The 24,834-nt window shown below is 42.1% G+C and overlaps 2 protein-coding genes and 1 long non-coding RNA gene across 4 annotated transcripts; 1 reads left to right on the top strand and 2 right to left on the bottom strand.

Moving 5' to 3' along the window:
* Nucleotides 1-264: 264 nt before the first annotated feature.
* On the bottom strand, nucleotides 265-11,692 carry LOC4350326 (receptor protein kinase-like protein ZAR1). Its single transcript, XM_015759878.3, has 2 exons — nucleotides 9,946-11,692; nucleotides 265-1,204 (listed from the first exon to the last, which is right to left on the bottom strand). The coding sequence occupies exons 1-2, from the start codon at nucleotides 11,495-11,497 to the stop codon at nucleotides 468-470; spliced, it is 2,289 nt and encodes a 762-aa protein (XP_015615364.1). The 5' UTR covers nucleotides 11,498-11,692; the 3' UTR covers nucleotides 265-467.
* Nucleotides 4,333-5,047, top strand: LOC107279251 (uncharacterized). The gene is made up of 2 exons (XR_010737854.1): nucleotides 4,333-4,460; nucleotides 4,652-5,047. It is a non-coding gene; the product is annotated as an uncharacterized lncRNA (long non-coding RNA).
* A 5,812-nt stretch (nucleotides 11,693-17,504) lies between the features above and the next one.
* LOC9268251 (flavin mononucleotide hydrolase 1, chloroplatic) lies at nucleotides 17,505-21,839 on the bottom strand. 2 transcript variants are annotated; one of them, XM_015759922.2, is made up of 7 exons: nucleotides 21,538-21,839; nucleotides 20,759-20,834; nucleotides 19,246-19,315; nucleotides 18,846-18,960; nucleotides 18,703-18,773; nucleotides 17,867-17,954; nucleotides 17,505-17,780 (listed from the first exon to the last, which is right to left on the bottom strand). In XM_015759922.2, the coding sequence occupies exons 1-7, from the start codon at nucleotides 21,765-21,767 to the stop codon at nucleotides 17,642-17,644; spliced, it is 789 nt and encodes a 262-aa protein (XP_015615408.1). In that variant the 5' UTR covers nucleotides 21,768-21,839; the 3' UTR covers nucleotides 17,505-17,641. The 2 variants fall into 2 exon arrangements, with proteins under 2 accessions (XP_015615408.1, XP_025877134.1); XM_026021349.2 differs by having other exon boundaries at nucleotides 19,264-19,315.
* Between the last annotated feature and the right edge of the window lie 2,995 nt (nucleotides 21,840-24,834).

Raw genomic sequence — 24,834 nt, 5'->3', positions numbered from 1 at the left:
GTATGTACGCATGCAACCAATAAGTATTAAAATAGCTCATCTGGCTCTGATTAAACATTTAATTTACCTTTTTATTTAAGTCTTGGATACATAGAAACTACGAATAAGAATAACTTATTTGAAAAATCTCAAATATGAAATATGTCTACTTTTACTTTTATGGATGGATGGAGTAATATTTTGAACAAGGAGCCCGACAAGTAGCATTGAATTTAGGACAACAGTGTGGTGGTAGATTTCACAAGCAGATTCCTATTTCACAAAGAAGATAAACTTGTTCTCATTCTATATTATATTATACTACAACAATTGCATTTTTATCAGGAATTACAATGGTGCAAAAGGAAGACAAAAAAAATAATAGGGCAAAAAAATAAAACATAAAAAATTAAAATTAAAAGAAAAAAAAAAGAAAAACAGAGAAACCAACCATGCACATCATCCCCCCCAGCTCTGAGCGACTTTCCTCACGACCCAATCTTGTCGAGGCTCTCGGCGACGGCCTTCATCCGCGGCCGCCGCTCCGGGTCCGCCTCCACGCACCCGAGAGCCACGTGGAACGCCGCCACCACCTCCTTCCGCGCGCCGCCGTCGCGCAGCACCCCCGCGTCGGCCAGCTCCGACAGCGGCCGCGCGTCCTCGAACCCCTGCCGCACCCACCTCACCACCTCCGGCACCGCCTGCGCCTGGTCGCCGCCGCCGCCGCCGCCGCAGACCGTGGTGGTGGTCCCCGAGAACGACGCGGACGAGGAGGTCGACGCGGACGGCGAGGCGTGGTGCTCCGGCGGGCGCCCGGTGAGCAGCTCCAGCAGCACGACGCCGAAGGAGTAGACGTCGGACTTCTGGCTGGGGCGCGCGCCCACGGCGCGGGCCTCCGGGGCGCGGTACGCGCTGGGGCGGTGGTGGTGGTCCGCGGCGGCGGAGGCGGGCTTGACGGCGTAGGGTGGGAGCGCGCAGCCCATGAGGCCGCCGCCCGAGGCGGAGGAAGGGTCGGCGCAGCCGGCGATGGTGAGGAGGCGGGCGAGGCCGAAGTCGGCGAGGACGGCGTTGTAGTCGGCGTCGAGGAGGACGTTGGATGGCTTGACCTCGCCGTGGACGAACCGCCGCGGGCTGCACTCGTGGAGGTGCGCCAGCCCGCGCGCCGCGCCCTTGGCGATCCGCAGCCGCACCGACCACGACAGCGTCGCCGCCTGCCCCGACCGCCCTGCAGTGCACAACCACATCATCCCACCGTCCCAAAGAAGAAGAAAAATTCTTAGGATCATTAAACTACTTCGAAAAAACATCAGATTTAACCAACATTTTGTAGCTTCTCGAATTACCTTCTTCTTAATTACATCCTTAATTTTATATTATAAATCATTTTGATTTATTTAAAGTTTAACTAAATGTATAGAAATACATTGCAACATCTGTTATACCAAATTAATTTATTAAACCTAGTGTTGAATATATTTTGCTAATATATATTTTTTTATTTTGAAATATTTGACCAAACATATAGAAATCGACTTGTAGAAAAAAAAAATCAAAGCTAATTATAATAAAAAATGGAGCAGTTCGATGCATACATAATGACTGATTTTGTTGTAGGCTACTAACATTCTGTTTGAATTAAAATTTCGTTCGATATTCTTTAATTCGAACTGGAGACGGCACCCAACATCATACACAGACAATTAATTACAAATGTGCATCCTTACCACAATTCCAACAGAAAAAATTGAAGGGAGCATAACAAAGTTGGGTAATCTGAAAACCTAACAAATTAAGTTCTTCTTGCTTGAGAAACACTCAGGGGTCTCCACAGGGTGGTGGGCTAGACGACCTGGATTCGAAGCCTCACCCCTTATAATTATTTGATATTAGATGTTTCTCTAATATTCGTGTCTTTTTTTAGTTCTTCTCGCTAAACACAACTACATGTACATATTAAACCGGATTAATACCTATATAAAATCAGATCGTGAAACACACAACTACATGTATCAGTCACCATAACTCTCTCTCTCTCTATCTCTCTCTCTATTTAAACATATAAAGTGCTTAAACAATACTAGTACTACATGGAACTATACCGTAATACTACAAATTCAGCACATAAAACTCCCATCGTTTTCTTCATAAGCTAGCTTACAAGTCATTGTCAAAATTTAAATTTTAAAAACTTAATTTTTGAAGTTGATTCCGAAGTTATTTTGTTATAATTTATTTTTCAGCATTTGACTTTAAATCACTAACAATGTATATATAAAAAAAGTTTTTACCTACAAATATATTTTTTTCTGATAAGCTGTACGATTTATAATCGGCAGTAAGCCAATTGATAGCGGAAGAACATTCTCATGCATGGTCTAATTCACCAATATTCACCTAATATCTCTCGGAGGCCTAACCTGAACAATAAAAGTGGGTAGCAGTAGGTAATCCTACAATCAGAAGTCAAACCTGTGGGTTCCTACCAATTAAAATGTGGCGGCCAATTTACCGTAATAGTTGTACAGTGCAGCTACATCAGAAAGGTGAGAGGAGACCCTCTTGTAGTTGTTGTAGCACAGGCAGAAAGCTGCCCATTCAACCATAGCTACCACAAGGACAGGGAACTGGCCTCTGATCATTGCCCTGGGTATCGTGCTAATCACAGACATGTTTGGGACGCTTTTCACTGTGGCTAGCCGTACCATGCATATTCACTTCTATTGTAGTTGGATGCTCATCAGTCATCAGTTACCACCAGTGGTTAGCAGAATTGGTCTCACATAGCGGCGAAACCAGAAATTAAAATTAAGGACTGAGTAGGGCTTAACTAATATAATATTAATTTTCTTAAAAATTACATGATAAATTAAGAGAATTTAAGTATGATTATGAAGGCAAGCCTAGGTCTCAAGCCCAAACTAGCTACCCTAGGCTTGCCACCGCTTCAGTCTCAAAGGCAACATACCACTAAACGTAATTCTAAAGGGTTGAATGGACAAATGGATAATGTGTTATTCAATTTTTTATAATACTTTATACAAATGAATGTATTAATATCCAGCTTTAAAAGTTGTTCCAGAAAAATATTGTAAGCAATTCATATAATAGGGTTTTGTAAAAAAAATAACATTTAGAGGTTTAGAAAATATGCCCACGATATACGTAGAAGGAAAAATTACGAAACTTTATTGATAAGTTCTAAACACTTGGTTTCAAAACATAGTAGTATTAAGTATGTATATAATTGTTTTTAAAAAGTTTTCTTTAGAATTGTATAAACCTATTGCAGTTTATAAACTTAAACCTATTTTTAGTAAACAATTAATATAGGTTTACTTAAATGCCGTGGTAATGGCTGAGAATTAGCTCGCCACGTCATCAAATTTTTCGGAAACACCCCTCACCTCTGGCTAATCACGTTCTGGAGAACTAGGTGCGCCACTCCATTGTTTTTTTTTGCTAAGAAAACCCCCCACTTCCTGTTAATCGTGCGTCGGCTCCCGCCGCTATCGTCCGTTCGATCACGTGCGAGGGACGATCTGGCCGTCCACGTGTCCCAGCGTGGCTGCTCTTCCACCATCATGAGATCGTTGGATCAGGAACGGATGGCCTGGATTTGCCAAGAACCCTAGCCACCAAACAAAACCCTAGCTCCAGCCCATTCCGCCGCCCTGTAGCTCTCTTCGCCGCCCTCTCTGCTGCCTCTGCCCGGCGAGGGGCGGCGCGATGAAGCGCACGATGGACGCGCGGTGGGCGCACATCGTGTACGCGCTGCTGGTGCCGGAGGCATTCTTCCGCGACCCCAACGGCCGCGACGGCGTCGCCTCTCGCTCTCTCCGCCGCCCTCTCGCTCTCTCCGTGGCCACGCTGCTGCCTCTGCCCGGCGAGGGGCGGCACTGTGAAGCGCACGACGAACGCGCGGTGGGCGCACATCGTGTGCGCGCTGCTGGTGTCGGAGGTGTTCTTCCGCGACCCCGACGACCGTGACGGCGTCAACTGCTTGAGCTATCTCGCTCTCTTCGCTGCCCTCTCGCTCTCTCCGCCAGCGTCGCCGCCACGTCATCTTCACCGTTGTCACCACCTCCCTCTATTCTGCCGGCTCTCCCTATTTCACCTCCGTTGCCGTCTCCTTTGGTGTCACCGTCGCCGCCGCCGCCGCTTGCCTCATGTGGGTAGGTGTCGTCGCCTCACGATCCTTCACCAGTCGTCGCCACGACGAGATCGTTCTTCCCTCCTATTCAGCCGCCACATCTCCCAGCGAGGAGCCCGGGACCACCAGGTCTAGCGACCCCGTCCTCCTCACAGGCGGATCCAGAAACCCGAATGAGGATGACAGCCGTTACCACCCTTTTCTCCTCTTTCATCTTCGCATGTTAGAGGATCCCTCTCCATCTTCCTCAGCTCGCCGGCATGGGAGTCACACATGATAAGAGGTTTCACGGGAGTCGGCAGCGACCACTGCTTCTGTGAGAGGACCGAAGGTGAGGTTGGGGCTTTCTACCCCTCCTATTGTGCATGCATATTGATGCGATTGGACCCATTGTTTGGCCGTATCTTCCTTTACTCACACATTCTGCTTTTGTCGGTATCAAATTCCATCTCTTGATAATTATGGTGTTGTGCTATGTTTGATATTCTAATTTGTATGTTGCACATATAATTTTAATTACAGATACCACCGCTCAAAATAGTGCATGGCTACCTCGATCTTGGTTTTAATGGCTGCTAACTGTCTTTTTCTGGTTTATTCGATGTGGATGGTATGGGCTTCAAACTAATGGTTGTATGTGTGTTTGTGTTTCTTGCTTTTCCCCCTCCCAATTAGCCAAGTGAGATCTATTGTTTCCCCTACATTTGGATATAGCTTCTCATATATTTCTTCCTGCGGTTAGAGGAAATAGGATGCAGACAAACTGAGCAGATCTTCTCCACCATGTTATATCTGAAGAGGCAAATAGGTCTGTACATGATCTCTGCAGGTTATCGACTCTGGGAATACCAACTCAAGTTTGCTTGCCAACAGTATTGTGAAACAAAATACTATATTTATCTGTATATGTTCATTGACTTATTTTTTTCCTTGAATTTCAGTTATGCTTATTCATTACAAAAATGTTTGCATCTCCCTTTTCTCTACCGAATAGGCACATTTAAATAAACCATATCTACCATTGATCCATGATGGAAATAATGTATTGAAAGTTCATTTTGTACGCTGCATTTTTTGTTGTTTTAAGGTTTTAAATTTCATTACATTAATCATTATCCTGCACTAATATGTTGCAGAAAAATAGCCGTTGTTGAGAAGATTTAACACGGGGTCTTATTCCAAGAGGTGTGTTCTGCTGCTGTCAGAAGAAGTATTGCCGATTTATAAGAATTGACTTCTCATAAATTCCATCTTAATTTCATATTGAGTAGATCGTTGCCAATGAGCGTGCTATTAAACTGGAGTACTCAAAGTAAGTTTAATAAGCCTCCAGTTTTATTTTTTCCTATCTATGCGTATGATGTAGCAATGTTTCATTTGGCCTAAATAAAGATAAGGTAGACAGTGATCCAGTTGGACATGGATAATAGAAAATCAAGCTTAATTAGTTACAATCACATAAGCTTAGCCAAAAAGTTGTGGTTATTTGATTGAATCAATTAATTGACCAAACTAAGGCTTATAAGGAGCACATCAACCACAGATACTATAGCTTAATTTTAGTATAGCAGGACCCACAACTCACCTGTACCATACCATTTAGATATGTCGGTTATCCTAAATATAAAATGTATCCTAAATATAAAATGAGGTCTTAATTCCTTTATTATGTGCAACAGCTATTTGATTCAACAATGCTTCCATTTGATCACAACCAATTGAAGTAGCTTATGTGGATATTTCCTAAGGCACAGAATCCTAATGTTAGTGTTTGAAGAGGAAAAAACCAATTTAACTCTTTACCAACCGAAATTAGTAAAGGCAACTAGTATGGTCACTCTACAAAAAGTCAATTCTTTTTATTGCATTTCACAATTCAACTACACCTAAAATAGCTGAGCCAACCATTTACATAATTACCCATCCATATTATCGATTAATGTTAGATTTAGTTGATTTCAACTTACAAAGGATGAATTTATCATTTGGTAATAATTAGTTCTTGGGCGAAGTTCCCAAACAACCGGTGTAATCGGGTTCTATTCTTTCCTGTTCACGTTCTCATAAGGTGGTTACACCATTATGCCATGTTATGCCTCCATGCTATGCATCTTCCTGGTACGTGGATCAACTAAAACAACTATTGGTGCAGTTCCTACATTTGATTTAATCTTTGTATAAATAGCTTGATGAGCATATCCAATGGGTTTTTTGTTGGATGTTAACTCGCACAAAAGAAGAATTATATTTATTCACTGACGGACTGGTTGCTCTGTTGAGTTCCCTCTCTTTTGTTGACTATATTGCTATCTGGTGCCTTTTTTAGTAGGTCTATATTTTCTTTGCTTACACAGTAAACCCTGCACCGCACTTATCTATCCCTTCTTCCTATTGACAATATCCTTGATCTAATTGGGGTTGTCGATGATATATTTGTGTACTGAATGGTATGGCAGATCATGATTTGATAAATGATGCTGGCACAATGAAAAGGATAATAGAGCTAAACCTTTTGGTTCTTACGGTGCCCTGGTCATGGCTAAATAAGGGAGTTGGACACACATGTTCATTCTGCCTATTCTAACACCAATGTAATTGGAAATCGACTTTGATTTAATACATCTATGTGCATAAATATATTATATACATGATTTTTTATTCTGCTTAAGCTATTATTGAACGTCAAAGTAAACATGCCTATAGCTATTAACAATGTTGTTCCTACAGATTCAAATTCATCGTCTGCCAGGCACAGTGTAGTGCGCCTTTATTTCTAGTTATGTTCAAAGCTGAACGCAGCTGACCATAAGAAGTACCAATCTTCATATATTTTTTCGACTGGAGGGAGTAAAAACTTCTCCTATCTTAGTTTCAAGACTTTCAAGTTGTTGGTCTAGATCAATGCCCGATGTTTTCTTCATAGTCTTCAAAACAAAATAGTCTTTCTTCACTGAATGGTACTTCCTCCGTTTCATATTATAAGTCGTTCTAGCATTTCACACATTCATATTGAAGTTAATAAATTTAGACATATATATCTATCTAGATTCATTAACATTAATATGAATATGAGAAATGCTAGAATAACTTACATTTATGAAACAGAGGAAGTATATTAAGCTCCTGTTCATGAATTTAAATGGTATATATCCTATAGGACAATGGTATATATCCTATAGGACAATGGACACCCTGATTGGGGAGTACAATAATGGTACTATAGCCGGTAATTAAGGTAATGTGATGTGATGTGTTATGCAGTGATGGATCCTCTGCTGCTACAGTGAGTGTGTACAGTATTATGAGTTAGCTAACTCATGATAGGACAAATCGTTCAAATCAATCGCTACAGTAACAATACAATAATGCCCATTTCATTTCACTTAGAAATGAAAACCTACCTAAATTTTGGCACTACTAATATTTTAACCATGAATATGCATATATAGCAAATTTTGGTAACAAACGAAACGTTGCAAAATCACTGTTTAAAATGCCATCAATTCGATTGTGTAAAATTTGGCTCTAAAGCAAAACAACCCTAGGTACGACTATAATGAGAATGCATGAGGATTCACCAAAATATATTTTGTACTGCAATTTCCATTCCTTGAGCCTAAAACCTCCAAAAGTGTTGCAATCGCCGTAGAGCAGCCAGGCAACAACACCAAGCCAGTAGTCTAGTACTAGTAAAATGCAAAAGAATTGGAAGCAAAAGAAATGCACTACTCGTAGTACTTTTCTTCTCTCTTGGGTGTGACGAATAACTTGCCGTAGTGCCTTTTTCTCTGCAACTTTCTGCACCCAAAGAGCAACTTTTTTTAGGTTCTAGAGCTGCACTGCGCGAGTGTTGCCTGCAGTGACCACAGCAGAGCAGCGTAGCTGCGTAGCGTTTCAGGCTTAAAAAGGGCCTTTTGGCTTCCCCTGTCTAAAGGTCAGCCAGACAGAGGTCGCAAGGCACCTTTTCCCCCTCGGTTGGTTGAGCCTTTTGTGTTGAGCCCCATTTTTTTCTCTCTTTTGTCTCTGTCGGTTATGTGCCAAGCTGATGAGCATTTGGCATGAGCTGCTATAGTTGATTACTAACACCAATCATGCGGCCTAGACTCTCACTTAGTGGAAAGATAATTCAAATTTAATGTATTATTGGGAAAGATCAGTGGCGTAGCCAGAATTTTTTCAAGCCTAGGGCTCAACTAGTATAATATACATAACTTACCTTTATTTTCCATGTTTTGAAGTTTTTAAATGTAACTTTTAATAGATATTTAAGCTTAGGAGTAGGACAGCAGCCCTAGCTGCCCTACCCTGTTCCTGCCACTAGGAAAGATAATGTAGTGACTTTTTATTGATGCAAATTATATGTGAATTATCATTGACTTGTGAACTTATATTAGTGCAGTCTTATCATCTCGTCGATTTTAAGCCCTAACTTATTACGGCACAAGTTTTTGAACATTAGGATGTCATACAAGACGGTTCAATTATTATGTACAATATGAAGAAAATATAGTCGATTTTGCAAACAAATCATTTCAAGAATTAGTCTGCTTCGCTTATGTTTGAAGATAAAGATCACCTACGTTAGACGCCTAAAATTGGACCAATTTTTCTGTCAATATACGAATTTATGAATCTAAGCACCATACTTAACCATCCAGACAGCTACCCATCAAAGTTCACATGTTCCTCTCGTCCTAATCTTGTCCACCAAAAAGCCTGTCCAAAATTAGCTCACCCAACCCCAACCATGCATGCATGCCGATGGTTCATGATGGCAGCGAGCCCAGTGTCTCTGACTGATGAAGCAGGGCAAACAAAGAAAAAACTGGACCATCATCCACTGTGGTACAGCACTACAGTACATCAGTGCCCAAACACTGGCAGAGGACTGATCTGTGATGCTGTGACTGATTTATGTGGTCCATGGAAAAATAGGCATGCATGCAGAACAGTCCATGCACACTCCTACCTGGCCTTCTTGGAAGCTTTTATCACTGATGCACTGTAAACAACAGCAGCAGTGGCAGTTTTGCAGTACCGGAAGAGCCACTAGGTATGTCTTTGTCATCTAGTCTCCTGTTCACTGGGTATCTTGTGTATTCATGTTTCTCTAGGTCACTTGGTGCAGGGGTTGGTTGGAGTTTTCCTCATGTTTATGGTGAAAATTCTGGTTGGATTCCTCTTGTGGTAGGGTAAGGTGCTGTTATATGATACTCATACTTTGATTGGATGGTCCTCATATTTCTGATTGGATGGTCAATACCCGCAAATAATTTCCTTTTTCAGATTCTAATAAGAAATACTCTATCCAAAGTAAAACATTATTGACCGGAGGGGATAAAATTAGGTTGTCCTAAGTAAATTTAGAATTCATATTATCCAATTTCCAAGTTAACTAGGTATGGGTACTTTCTCACCTTATTCTATATTGTGATATATAAGACAAGCATACCTATATCATTGACATATGGGTCCTACGGGGGTTACAAACTATTGTACCAAAAATATATAGTTTGCATGATGCATCCATGGCATGTACAGTGCAAACCAAAAACAGAGCAGGTGTTGCCGATTGAGAAGGACGTGTCGATTGCAAGTTTGCGACAGCCAGGGTTCTATGTTTCGAATTGAATGTATTTCGAACCCCACGCAAGAAGGATATTCTTTGGGCCAAAACAATTCCAGTTTTTTGTTTTACCAAAGTTTGTTATAATCCAGCCAAAGTTTGCTCCATTTTTTGAGAAAATACGTTTCCCGCTTTCCAAACAAATTCACGAATTGTGAAGGGGAAGGGGAAGGGGAAGGTGTGTGCTCACCCCGCAGCGCCGTGGCGAGGTTGCCGTTGTTGACGAAGTCGGTGACGACGAGCTTCTCGTCGGCGGACCAGTAGTAGGCGCGCAGGCGCACCACGTTGGGGTGGCGGACGCGGCCGATGGCCCCCGCCTCCGCCGCGAACTCCTTGTACCTCTCCGCCGCCGCCGCGCCGCCGCCCAGCCGCCGCACGGCCACCGGCGTCGTGCCGTTGCCGACCACCACCTTGTACACGATCCCCTTCCCGCCCTTCCCCAGCACGTACGCCGACGAACGCAGCAGCTCGTCCAGCTCCATCTTGAACCCCTTGTCGATCGCCACCAGCTGCCCCTCCTCGCCGCCGCCGCCGCCGCCGCTGGCGGTGGTGGTGGTGGTGGTGTTGTTGCGCTTGACGTCGTCGCCGGCGTCCGACCCGTCGTCCGACGAGTCGTCGGCGCGCATGCACGGGAAGGGGAAGAGGCCTCGCTTCCTTTCCTCGTCGTCGTCGCCGTCGCCGCCGCAGCCGTCGCCGCGGCGGTCGCGGAGCTTCCAGTAGATGTAGACCACGATGACGCCGATGAGCGCTACTCCGGCGGCGTCGGCGACCGAGATGAGCACGATGAGGCTGGTCTTGACCGGCTGGCGCGGCCCGCCGGCGCCGCTGATGGAGCCGGCGGCGGACGGCGGCGGCGGGGTGGACGACGACGGCGGCGCCGCGCGGCAGGGGACCTGGAGCGGGAAGCCGCAGAGGCCCGGGTTGTTGAGGAAGGCGGTGGGGCCCTGGCTGGCGAGCGACCCGGACTGCGGGATCTCGCCGGAGAGGTTGTTGAAGCGGAGGTCGAGGGTGACGGTCGCCGGGAGATGCCCGAGCTCCGGTGGCACCCCGCCGGAGAGGTGGTTCCGCGAGAGATTCAGCGTGCCGGCGAGCGCGGCCAGCTTCCCGAGCTCCGGCGGGATGGCGCCGGTGAGCGAGTTATCCGACAGGTCGAGCAGCTGCAAACTCACCATCTCCGGCCAGACGCCGGCCGGTATCTCGCCGGAGAATCCGTTCCCGGAGAGCATCAGCCGCTGCAGCTGCTTGCACCGCCGGAGCTCCGGCGGGAGGCTGCCGGTGAGCGAGTTATCCGACAGGTCAAGGTTCTGCAGGCGCGGCAGGTCGCAGAGCTCCGGCGGGAGGCCGCCGGTGAGGCTGTTGCCGTAGAGGAAGAGCGAGTGGAGCGAGGTGGCGTTCGCCAGCGCCGGTGGGACGGTGCCGGAGAGGCGGTTGCCGTGCAGGTTGAGGCGGCGGAGGAGCGCGAGCGAGCCGAGCACGGACGGCACGTACCCGGACAGGTTCTTCCCGGCGACGGCGACGCCGACGACGCGTGGCCCCGACGACGACGTGTTGGCGCACGTCACGCCGGCCCACCGGCACGGGTCGTCGTCGGCGTCCGACCACGACGACAGCGCCCCCGACGGGTCGTCGGTCACCGCCGTCTTGAACGCCAGCAGCGCCACCCCGTCGGCCGACAGCGCCGCCGCCAAGGGCACCGTCGCCGCCACCGCCACGAGCAGCGGCAGCAGCAGTAGGTTCCTCATCTACAAATTCGATACAGATTGGAAAAAAAAATTAAGATAATTATTGTGTCACACTGGAAGAGTGGTGAGGGTTGGAGTGGTGGAGAGAGTATTTAAGGGGGTGATCTACACAAGCATTCGTTTGGAACTTGTGATTAAGCAACATCACAAACTGTCTTTATGGGTGAATGACATGTGGGTCCCACACCGCCGCCGCGTGGCAGAGAACAGTGTGCATATAGACTGAGATGCTAGAGGGGAGTGAGAATATGAGATGTAATTTTCTTTTTCTTTTTGTTTCAGTAGTGAGGAGTTAGTTGTGGTGGGGGGCCATGGGCCTGGTTGTTGCAAACATGAGCAGGGCAGGCAGGGGGAGTGGTGGATGGGAGTAGAAGGGAAGCAAAGGAAAGCTGATGAGGTGCGTGTTTTTTGGAAGTGTGAGCGAGTTGTGTTTTTTGGAGTGAGAGCGAAGTGGAAAGGGAATGATGATGATGAATTGTTGATGATGGCTCATGACTTGAGGGGGGGTGTTGCGGAGAACCTAAGGAGTAGTAGACTAATTCGTGCGCAATCGAGTGGAGTTTTGTGCGAGGAGTTGGCATGTTACACTATATACAAGTGAGAACCCATTTTCGGCCGGAGCGTGATCTCAAAAGGAGTTAGTTCTCGAAAAGATCTCGCAAATATTGGCTATTTCTTCACAATCTGCATAGGGATTGGCATGTGTTACTTTGCGGATTAAGATTTAGTTCATTTAGTTGAAACCGACATTTATAAACCCTCAATGACTCGTACTGGTCCCCGAAAAAAAAATACTTGTGTCTACCGGTCAAAATGTAATTACATCTCTTGACAATCACTGATTGAAGAGTGGAGAGCAAGCATGGTGCCATATGACCAATCTAGGTCCTGATCAACACCAATCAATTTTTTCCTCTCTTTTTCATGAGCAAGGATAAACAATGAACATTCAGGATGGCATTCTGGTTAGACCGCGAGGAATGGGCACAAGATTTCACTTCACCAGAAAACCGTTATGCATGCTTGTTGACATTGTCCTTGTTGCAAGGTCGCACAGCTGCACGTATGATTGATATGTACAGTACTTACCACTATATGTAACCAAATGGGGGATGTGTATCAAATTTTGCCCATTTGCTATAGGACACTTAAAGATTGTGGCATTTGCTATGAGACACCCAAAAATCATGTATTTGCTTGTGGACACTGGAAAAATATGGTAATTAGCTGCTGGACACTCGATGTATTATTTTATTATTTTCGGTGAAAACAGAGAGAGAAAGAGTGTTGAAAGTACCAAAATACCCCTGACACTGTTCTTCTTTCTAGTATTTTCTTTCTTCTCTCTTTCCTGCCCCTGACACTGGTCGCGTTCTTCGCTGCAGGAGGCGTCGCGCATGGCGGCGCCGTGCGGGAGGTGCTGGTGTACGGTCTCCTCTTGGCAGGGGTGGACCATGGCGAGCTCATGGGCAGAGCGCGGTTCTGCCTGTGCCCGACCGGCGATGATGAGGGCGTGGCCGCGGCGAGCTACCGCGTCGTGGAGGCCATCACGGCCGGGTGCTGCGCCATGGACATCGCCGTCTCCTTCCTGTGCCGCCGTCGCCGGTGAGCTCCAAGGCCGAAGCCTTCTTTCCCTCGCGCCACTGCCTCTCTCTCTCTTCCCCAATTCCGGCCAATGCCGTCCGTTGCCGCAGCGCCACCTCCACGCCATCCCAGAGCCCCATGCCGCGCCACCGGGTTCGCCTCCATCTCCTCTTGCCGACGCTGACGCTCGTCGCGGCAGCCATGCGCCGTCACCGACAAACGCCGCCGCGCCGCCGCCATGGCAGAGCACGTCCAGGGAGCCATGGCTGCTCTGCCTCCTCCTCCTCTCACATCTGGTTGCAGCCGGACTTGGTCGGCTTATACAAATGGCCCATGGGCAAAATTGTCTTTTGTGAAAGTTTCTTTCACCGTTTCAGCTGGAAATTATAAAATAATGGGAGGAGTGTCCGCCAGCAGATTACCACATTTTTTCGGTGTCCAAGAGCAAATACACAATCTTCGGGTGTCTCACAGCAAAGACCACAATCTTTAAGTGTCCTGTAGCAAATTTTGCCCATTTATAATCCAAGGATCACATGTTTTGCTTATATGAATGCAATTGCGCAGACGGCTTCGGTCCAGCTCTCCGTGTTGATTAACTACGTACAGATATTAATTGTTAAGTCGATGATATATTGACATTACAAAAACAGAGCACGTCTGCTTGTTAAGAGAATTAGCATGTGATTGATTGGTACACCTGATAAGAATTATCAGTATCTATGTTGGACCTACTTATAGAAGACTTCTTTTTTTTTTTCAGTTTTGCTAAAAATATGATGACATATATTTACTTGATTTCAGTCACTTTCCTACGTGATTGATATCTGTTATATGTAAGTATATTTTCATCTCTCCTATTCTAAGTAGATAATCGATTACTTAACCTTAATTCTTAATTCTCATATATAGTATGTACCTATAATATGAAAAAGCAGAGTCGTTCTCCTTCTATCCCCTCCTACTAGCACACTGCGCGTCTATATGGGAGCGTACGGTCCCACCAGATTTATTGTTTTATTCTCAATCACCATACTAACTTATCCCTAATTATATAGGCATAGCCCATTACAATGGACATGCATGTACTCCCTTCGTTTCACAATGTAAGACTTTCTAGCATTGCCTATATTTATATAAATATTAATGAATCTAGACATCTCATTCACAATGTAAGACTTTCTAGCATTGCCTATATTCATATAGATGTCAATGAATCTAGACACATCTATATGAATATGGACAACGCTAGAAAATCTTACATTGTGAAACGGATGAAGTATTAGTTAGAGAAACTACAATGTAATAATTGAAAGCTAAAATGTAATTACAATATAAGTTTTAAAATTTACAATGTAATGTAAATATAATGTAAATGTAAGTGTCGGTAATTTACAACATAAAACCAGTTTATTTTCTTAAAAAAATATGGTGCCATAAATACTATTCTTCTTTTTCATTGCAGCACATAAGTTAATGACACAAAAAATTATATGAGCAGGACTTGTACGCTTCTACTCTTCTCGAAGTGAAATAATGAAATAAAAATCTCCTAAATGAAGTCTAAAATCTACAAAATAGGCTTAGGATGCCCGTAGACATCACGCTATATGTTTTGATAAAAATGCGACACAGCCAGCCATGTTACCTTGAGAAAATAGGTGAGAGATACACGCTGTGGGCAATTTTTACAACTAAATCACTGTTAGTCACATCTGCATCGCTATGACAACATTCTGTTAATACTCAGTTTCTGACAATATTGCAGCCTAAGTAAGTTGGTTAAAGTGGAAGCTAAGCATCCATTGCTACCCCTTTAGCCGTCCTCACAACTAGGACTCCAAATATATAATACCAACTTTTAAAGGGAGATAAGTTCATGGATTCAAATGATAGGGTGGTACAGAGAGTCCATGAGTCCTAAGATAATGACATCATTGGCACCATTATAAAGAGTAAATTGACAGCAATCCAACTCATATGTCAAGTTGTAGAAAGCACAAGTTGGCAAAAAGGATAGAGGTAAACAGATTGGGATATCAGCCATCTTGCTCATCATTTGTACCATACCACGAGATGTTGAAGAGGAATAAACAGTATATGAAGTATATGAGATCGGGCATAAATAAGTGGACAATTATTTTGCCGCCAGCATGCAACTTGAGAAGAACATCTTTAGAAGAAGACAAAAATATTCACGCATGGTGAGGTATGATATACCATAATTTGCCAACTAATGAGCTTGAATTCGATGTATTGATTGGCAGTAGTTGAACAACAATAGGATGCAAATCAAGCTAAGTACACACTCAAGCTATAAACTGGAAGCAATCTCGATTCCTGAATTAAATGAAAATCATAGGACCAAGAAATAAATTGTGGCCATTCCATACAAATAAAATGTTGAAATGCAAAGTGTGGGTAATTGTTAACAAAAGCAAATGTTTTTACGGCTATTGTTACAAAAAAAAAGCTTAAGCTTTCGTGGCAGTAGATTGGCAGTAATCCGAGATTTAAGTCAGACGGTTACAGAACTCGCCATATGTGGGTGTTCCTGTTCTTTGGTAATTACAGCCATATATTAGTTTTTCTTTGTAATTTACACATAATATAGGTATAACAGGTCCAGGTATAGTCAATATTTCTTGACAAATGTCAAATGAGTGCATAGTGAAGAGCTTCAATTTGTCCTTTTTTTATCTTGTTAAATAGGATTGATTTTTTTTAGTAAAAATTTACCTGGACTCAAAACACAGATTCAGCTGAGACTTTTGTGAGTTCTTAAAACTTGTACATATAGGTTTTAATAGATTTGAAATTTTCAGCACTTGCCATATTTTCATAAATAATGTATTTACGATCTTTTAACCTACTTGGTGACATATATGCAAAACATGAGCAGGTTAACCTAGTAAAATGTGTTCAAATTCAGCAACATCAAGCAAATAAAGGATCAGCCATAGGGAGCCATAAAATCTATTTAACATCAAAACGGCAGCACTAAACGATTACTCAAATTGCTACAATAAGCACTGGACCCATATTTGGATATGATGGGAGGCACCCATTTAGGAAGACTGATCAACATGAACAAATGGAAACACCAACAAAGAACAGGCCAAAGGAAAAAAAAAGCACCAACAAAGGGGAGGGTAACTACTAACAATTAGTCATAACATCAACAAACTCTTTGTACCTGGCCAGGCCTTGAACCCTTGACAGACACCTCCTGACTGCTGTTTTCCCCAGGTCCCCATCCATACAAAACTAGTCAGCCTTGGCTCTAGCCACAGGTTTCCATCATGAGCTACAGGTTTCCAGCTGGTATAATATCTATTGCAGTGGTCATGACAAATCACAAGAAACTTCAACTTTAGTTACAGTTTGAGTAAAAGTGAACTGGTTATGTAACTATTGTGACATCCTGAAGCCAGGAGCACAAATGGAGAGAATGCTAACTTAATAGTCCCAGGCATCCGTTACTTGTCTTTTTGTAAAATCCACTCTTCTCTCGATCATTAATTGGCATCAATCACAAATATTTATTGGAAACTACACAGCCAAAATAGAGCTAGACAATTTAATGGTTGCAATAGCAATCAATTTCACAAGATCCCTCATAGCTATGTGACAAATAAACAGAAAATGGTTTACTTCAAACTACCACTTACCATCTGCACCACACAGTAAAAAGCACAAAACCACAAGGAGCATATACATAGCCAATTAACAACGAACACCGGCCATGAATTAACTCTGACTCAATGGAATGTGGACTTTCTTTTTTTTTTTTTGAGAGGAACATGGAGTTTCAGAGATACTCTTAATTATGAAAGCATAACAGATACATATGATCATCCATTATAATTTAATGCAAGACCTTGAATATTAATTGGCGATCACTCTGACAAAACATAGTTACTTAGGATCTTGATTATTGAACCAATAAAATGCAGTCACAGCTTTGAGTTGACGGATTATTGATCAAGCTTTGAGTTAACAGTTAACACATGATTGAGCCTGTTTGTTCTTGTTCCTCAAAACTATCCTTTTTTGGCTCAAGCCAGCTAGCTCAGGCTGTTCTTTACCTAGCTTTAAGCAAATTACTATGCTTGAATCTGGTGCTCATTTAATTAACTCTGGATTTTTTAAGAGCTAACTATGTTTCCATTTTTTAAGCGCTAACAACGTGTGCATGAGCTACACCTGATCCAAGCACAAGTTTGTCTGGATTAGTCTAGTATTAGATAGATAAATAATTTAACCTAAAGTTAGTTCAAGATGATTTATTTTTATCCTGAACAGAGATTGTGGTAAAGTTCTATTGATTAAGCACTGGCATGTATTCCAAGCCATTGGTATTTTGTTCACCTTTACTTGTTGGAAACATGGAAGCTAATGAATGCTTTGAGAATACGCACACTTGAATAAACAAAATATATTAGTAGTTTATATCTGCAACAATCAGGGGTCTTCATGTTATTGACAAGGTTCAGAAGACAGAAGGGTCAGATATATGAATTTTATACACATGAGCAGAAGAGTTAACAAAGTGCAACCTTATTGGACTTGTATTTCACCTTCATGCACAGGTGCAAATTCAACTCCAAGCGAGCATAAATCCTTCTTGAGCACCTCAGCATTTTTAAATTGCAAACCAACCATTCCTACACTAAGGGCTGCTTCAATGTTTGTCATCCTGACAGTGGAAAGAGAAGAAATAAAACAGTTAAGATATCAATGTAACTACATAGCCATGCCAGACATGAATTGATCATAATGAACCTGTCATCAATGAATATGCAGCTTGCTGGATCAACGTTTAGGTGGTCCACAGCATGTAGATAAAAATCAGGCGAAGGTTTGCGCTTACCTGAAGAATGAAATTGTAACAACAAATTAGAGATAGTATTTGCATTCAAGTTTGGTCATTTTGATCATTGATGACCACACAACATCATAATGACCCATCATGAAGACACCACAACTTAACAAGTTCCCTTATGCTTCATCATTTAACACATAATAACAAAACTACTAAGCTACTACATCAGTCTGTTCCAACTCAAGATAGAAGCTAATGCCACACCTAGTACAAACTAGTCGGGCTCATGTACATTACAGAACATATTAACACTAAATTGCCTAAAAAAGGGTACCACAAAAAGGAAAAAAGTCTATTTTTCATCCCTCAACTATTTCTAAAGTTTAATTTTCACCCCAACTGTCAATTGGATAAAAACCTCCCCCTCAACTTCCGGTAACAGATAGAGTGCACCCCTGCTCTGGAAAGGCGATTTTATGCTGTGTCAGCACAGCAATGCATGCTCAACGTTGGTCAACTATGTGTAAATATTATATTCGATTATAAAATTGTGTGTATAGAATTGAGCATGATGTAAGTTTGAGGAGTAGGAAAACGTTATCCTACAAAGATATTAAAGTTGGTGACAATGTGTTCAGCTCATATTGGTTTTATGCACTAAAGAACCAACATACTATATCTAACCATTTTATGACATAAAGAAGTCCATTTGATCCATAGACATCGATCTGTTAACATATATATTAATATATTACTCCATTTAAAAAGAAAAATAAAATCTGAGAAATAGTATTACCAACTGTGCATGAACAGAATGTCCAGGACAAATACTTTGAGAGCTTTAACTTCTCCTCAACTAACTGGTACCTACAGAACATATTTCAGGAACAACCGAACAAGCACATGTGTACAAATGTGTCAAGATAAGTTGAAACCCACCACACTGGATAATTTGTAAATGCATGCACTTCATAGTTATTTTGCTTCAAACTGTAAAGAATGTCTTCAACACCATCGATGTACTCATATGCCCTCACCATGCATGCTTTCAAACCTATAGGAAAAAACACAATAATAATAAACATCTTCTAAGATATAAAAAAAGCTAACAGATTAGGTTTGAGAAAAACCTACGTCACAAAAGACAATAGCTATTAATAATTAGACAAGTACAAAGCTTTGAGTCTATATTTTACTATTGAAAATCCATTGAAGTAGGATATTAAGTTAATTAACAATTCTGAGTAAATGAAGCAATGAACAAAATCAAGTATCTTCAAACAATGATTATTTGATGCCAGTTTATAAAATGGAACAATCTGTATCCCCGGTAAAACACCTGATCTGATCTTCTCACCTTCCAAATCAAAAGACCTGCCATCATTGAAGAACTTTTTGGCCAGTTCATTCTGGAAGTAGAAGAAAAAAAATCACAAAATGGTGACTTGATCTCTGATCAGAGTAGAACAGAATATTCCAATTTCAGCTGAAAAAAATCATAAAGAGAAGGCATCTATTTTTGACTCCCGAAATCAGCCTGAAGTTCACTGACCCTGACTAAAAATTTCACCCCTACTTCCATATGCAGACAAATAACACACTAGACACTATTCCGCCATGGTTTTGGTCGATATGAAGGTGATTTCACTAGCATGGATCCTATTAGGCAAATTTCACTGACTTGGATTCATCTAAGTGGTATCCACATAAAGCGATACTTTACAAGTAGCAGGTTTTTGTCACTGAAAACTACATCCAAGTAAACAAAACCACTTTGGAATAGCATTAGGGGTGTTGTTTGTCCGGTTTGGATGTTTTGGGTGAAAATTGATTTTTAAGTTCAGGTGAAATGGGCTTCTAGCAGAGTTTGAGGGCCAAAAATAGACCTTTTTCCTAAAGACAACACACACCATGCAAAATAATAAGATAAAAAGAAGAATCTTAGTTATCTGTAACGGAACGATATATTAATTACATAGCATTAGAACTTTGACCATATGTAGGTTATAGAGTTCAGTAGCATGTGAATCATCAGGGTGCTTAGCAATCGCCAATAGTCAAACACTCAAACTAGGTAGATGTATTTTAAGATGCATACAAATTTCTATAATTCCCAAACCCATTATTTTTTCTTCCTCCTAACATGTGGACCGTAGTGAAGAAGTCATACACTGTAAGACCAAGTGGATCATACAATGGCATTCATTAATCCTACCCCGGTGCCAGTGCCATCACGAATCACTCTCGGAAACAATTTTCCTGATACAGATTAATTTCAGCATTTTCGTCACTTGTCTATCCTCAAATGCACATAACCTTTTGTGCTTGTTATCTATAGGACAAACATATAAAACTTACTTTCCTTGTTTAAACACCTAAAATGTTGAGCTAGTAAGTGTCCACCAAGTCCAGAAAGCAGTGATCAATGACCTAGTGGAGTAATGAATTTCTCGATACAAGAAATAGGATTACAGGAAGTAAGAACAATGACTAAGATAATGAAGGAACCACATATGTTATTGATGAACTGAAGTCATTTCAAGCGTGGCAAGCACAACTTGGCAACCTTTAATGTCCATTAGCAAAGTAAGTAACTGTCAATAATTAGTGGTATATTTCACAGAAACATAGGCAGCTAGTTGGCCGGGGTTGGCCGGGGCGTGGGTGTGTAGGAGGGCTTTGGTCTCTCCTACTTTGTATTTTTCCTTTATTTTCTTCCCCTTAATGAAATGAAACGCAATTCTCTTGCGTTTTCGAGAAAAATATTTCGCAAAAACAATTCAAAAGTCAAAACTAGGATCCTACTACCGTGGCCAATATCTCACCAATATATGAAAAGTAATAACTCACACCTCATCAATTAGACCCATCTCAAATTCAGACCATGCTGTTGGATGCTTGTTTTCGAGGAGTTCCTTCATTGACATTCTGCAGGCAAATATTGGATATTTATAATCCAGAAAGTAACACAAAATAGATATACAAATCATAGTAAAACATATAGGAGAAGATATTAATTTAAGGGTAAAGTCTAGTTTGGCCCTCAAACTCTTATTGGAATCAAAATTTCACACCAAACTCAAAAAACGGTTGGCTTCACCCCCATATTACAGGTAAACAACGCCCAAAACTCTATTCCATCATGGTTTTGATTGGGATGGTTTCACTGATATAAACCCAAGTATTTATAATGACAAAATGGAATCTGAGAAGAGTTAAAGCAAGAAAAATAAAATAGACTTCACGCTTAAATTAACCGAATCATTGAGGTAATAAGTAATAAAATATTCAACACAGGATTTCTGAAACAGTTTTAGGTACTTGTGTGGTGCTAGTTCATAAACGAATATTGAATTCACAATTGTGCACTTATATATGATTTATTGGGAGTCTGAGCATTCCAGTACCAATGAAACCATTGCAATCCCACAGGGAAATCCAAGCCATTACTACAAAACCACCACATAGCCTAAGCCGGATCCAGACAAAAACGCAAGATCATTAACATTCATAGCCCCTCTAATACGAGCAACAGTAAGCCCCCAAGAACCCCCAAGCAGGCATTCCGTCGAACACCTCAACTGCAAACCCACACCAACACCGATCACAAGGGACGGGAGATGCACTGAACTGGAAGAAGGCCGGTATGTGGTGGTAGAAGGGGTCGCGGACGACGGTGTCCATGACGTCGAACAGCAGCACCGGCAGCTTCCTCGGCGGCCGGGACGCGGACGCCTCCGCCGTCGCCGCTGCAGCGGCAGGGGCCGCGGCGGATGTGGACGCCATGCACGGCGGCCGAAGGGCGGTGGGCTTGGGGATGGAGGAGGCGAGGCAGGGCGCGCGGGGGAGCAAGGAGACCATCAAGGATGGAGACTGGAGAGATGGTGCGGGGCGAGGAGAGGATGATTGCTTCTTGCTGCTAGTATTTTGCTCGCACACAGCCACCACAGGGGCCCGTCTACTGGAGACGAGACGACGGACAGGTGGCGCAATATTTTATTGATTTTGCTATATCTCACCTTTTTTTTCTTATCAAACCGCTCGATTTTCTAACACAAATTTTATTTTCTTTGATAGATACTCCTATATTTTATTTATCAATTTTGCTATATATTTGCTATATATTTGTCGATAAATTTTCTCCTACAAAAATTACACTGTCAATTTTAGAAGAAAATTTATCGATAAATATATAGGTGGTTCCTTATTTATTTATTTCCTCTACACTCGTAATGTGCTGGGGGGGTCGGGCTGGGTCGACCCAAAGTCTGACCCACGATACCCAAGGCGGTGATTTCCGACCCACAAAACATGCATGGACCACTGACCCACGAGCTGTCCATGGGGCGACCGGATTCAGATTGGCCAATCACGCCGTGGAGTGGCAATTCACAAAGCAACGACTAGTACGCACAACAGCCAGATCGTCTAAACAGATCAACAGCAGCACGGATCATCAAACCAAAAAAAATCATACTGGAAGATTAAGCATTTGACATCAGCAGAAATCGAACAGATAGCAGACAGCATCAAACCTAAAATTCATAGATGATTATATTAATCATTTGACATCAGCTGAAATCAAACAAATACGAGAAAACTGCAGAACTGAGGCCCGAGGAACGAGAGATTAACCAAATCGCTTAAACCATATGTAACTATTATGTAAGCAAAGACGAGGAAGCAACTGCTTTTGAATTTAGACATCATGCTATGCCTGAAAAGTGAAATCCATGAGCTACATCTGCATCCAATCCACCGAGAATCCAATATCTTTGATTCTTTTCTAGTTTTAGCATGGACAGAAGAAAGGAACACGCACAGAATTATTAATCATCCATGGCGCCGCTACCTCCGCGCGTCCGCCGGCTGTGGCACCGCCGGTAAGCTCCGTCGGCGGCGGGTCTGCAGGTCTCTCGGCCTTGCGTGTGTCTGCCGCGTCGCCGCTGCCTGTCGTGCAGTAGCTGGCGCCGAGCGAGGAGAAGATGAATGGGCAGGATGCCTGCCAGTAGGGCTCGTCTCGGAGACGGGACAGCGATCGCAGAGCGCCGAGCTCGTGAGGGCGATGGCGGCGGGGGCGGAGCACAGCAAGAATGCAGGATCGGCGGCGGGGGCGGAGATGACCGGCGATTAGTCAAATGCCTACTCAATGGGTCGGCCCACTTATGTTGATTGGGTCAAGGGGACCACGACCTATGTTGACCGGCGAAAAATCATGGGTCGACCCATCTGATTTTTGTCCCATGATTCTTGGGCTAGGTCACTGGGTCAGTGGGTTAACCCGGCCCACCTGCATCCCTAGTTGTCACTCATCCATTTAAACATATACACGTCGACCTAGCTCAGTGAGCATTTTCAAAAAATTGAGCTGATGTACGAAATCATTACTAGTATCAATCCAAAATATTCGTTGATAGCGAGACACCAGTAATGATCCAAATCAATCCAAGATGGCTACCAAGATTGTAAAACACATAAATAATACATAACTAATTCTTAAACTGCATTAGGTGGGGATTTTTTTCCCTAATAAAGATGAAGATGAAGTTAGGACATGTAAAATGATTGATTAAATTTTAATTATTATAAACTTGAAAAATTAATTAACTTGATATTTTAAAACAATTTATATATAGAAAGTTTTCACAGAAAATGTATCGTTTAGCAGCCTGAAAAACATTCTAACAGAAATTGAGGTAAAATCTATATCTTCATCTTTTCATTGATAAACTTTTGATAAAATTTACGAAGGACACTTTTGACAGTGTAACACCTTTCAACCCTGTCCTATTGTATGGAGAAGAAATGCATGTGCTTGCAATGACAACGTTAACTGATGCATGGTAGGAGTACAACCTAACAATCATTTACTTACTCTTTGAATTTTTCTAGATGGTACTTGCTCTTCATTGTGGCCTTGAAAACCAGGTTTCTTTCTCCTGCTGTCACACTCTGATTTGAAATTTATATCAATTAAAAAGTTAATTAAAGATGGGAAATAAAATTTTGTTTAATAAATCATGGCTGAAGTTTTTCTCAACATGTCCTAAAATACTCTTTGGAATTTTGAGAGCTAAGAATCTAATTTTATTAATATAAATTTTATTTCAGTTATTATTTCAACGGAAAAACAAATTAAAATCCTTCTCGTATGTCCGGGCGGAATCCAACCCAAGTCCCATAGTCTTCTCTCCCATCAGCATTAGGTGGAGGTTTTTTTTTCCCTAATGAAGATAAAGATGAAGTTAGGACATGCAAAATGATTGATTAAATTTTAATTATATAAACTTGAAAAACTAACTTACTTGATATTTTAAAACAACTTATATATAGAAAGTTTTCACAAAAAATATATTGTTTAGCAGTTTGAAAAACATTCTAACAGAAATTGAGGTAAAATCTATATCTTAATCTTTTCATTGATAAACTTTTGACAGAATTTGCGAATGGACACTTTTGACAGTGTAACACCCTTCAACCCTGTATGTTGTATGGAGTAGAAATGTGCTTGCAATGACAACGTTAACTGATGCATGGTAGGAGTACAACCTAACAGTCATTTACTTACTCTTTGAATTTTTCTAGATGGTACTTGCTCTTCATTGCGGCCTTGAAAACTAGGTTTCTTTCTCCTCCTGCTGTCACGCTCTGATTTTTTTCCGTAATTTAAATTACTTCATGAAATATTTTTGAAATTTATAATAAAATTAATATCAATTAAGAAGTTAATTAAAGATGGGAAATTAAATTTTCTTTAATAAATCATGCCTGAAGTTTTTCTCAACATTCCCTAAAATACTCTTTGGTTTTGAGAGCTAAGAATTTAATTTTAATAGTATAAAGTTCATTTCAGTGATTATTTCAACGGAAAAACAAATTAAAATCCTTCTCCTCAATCCGTGCGGAATCCAACCCAAGTTCCATCGTC

The sequence above is a fragment of the Oryza sativa genome, chromosome 11 (assembly GCF_034140825.1).
Source record: "Oryza sativa Japonica Group chromosome 11, ASM3414082v1".
NCBI lineage: Eukaryota > Viridiplantae > Streptophyta > Magnoliopsida > Poales > Poaceae > Oryza > Oryza sativa.
The sequence above is the reverse complement of the archived record's forward strand: the minus strand, read 5'-3'. Positions and strand labels throughout refer to the sequence as shown.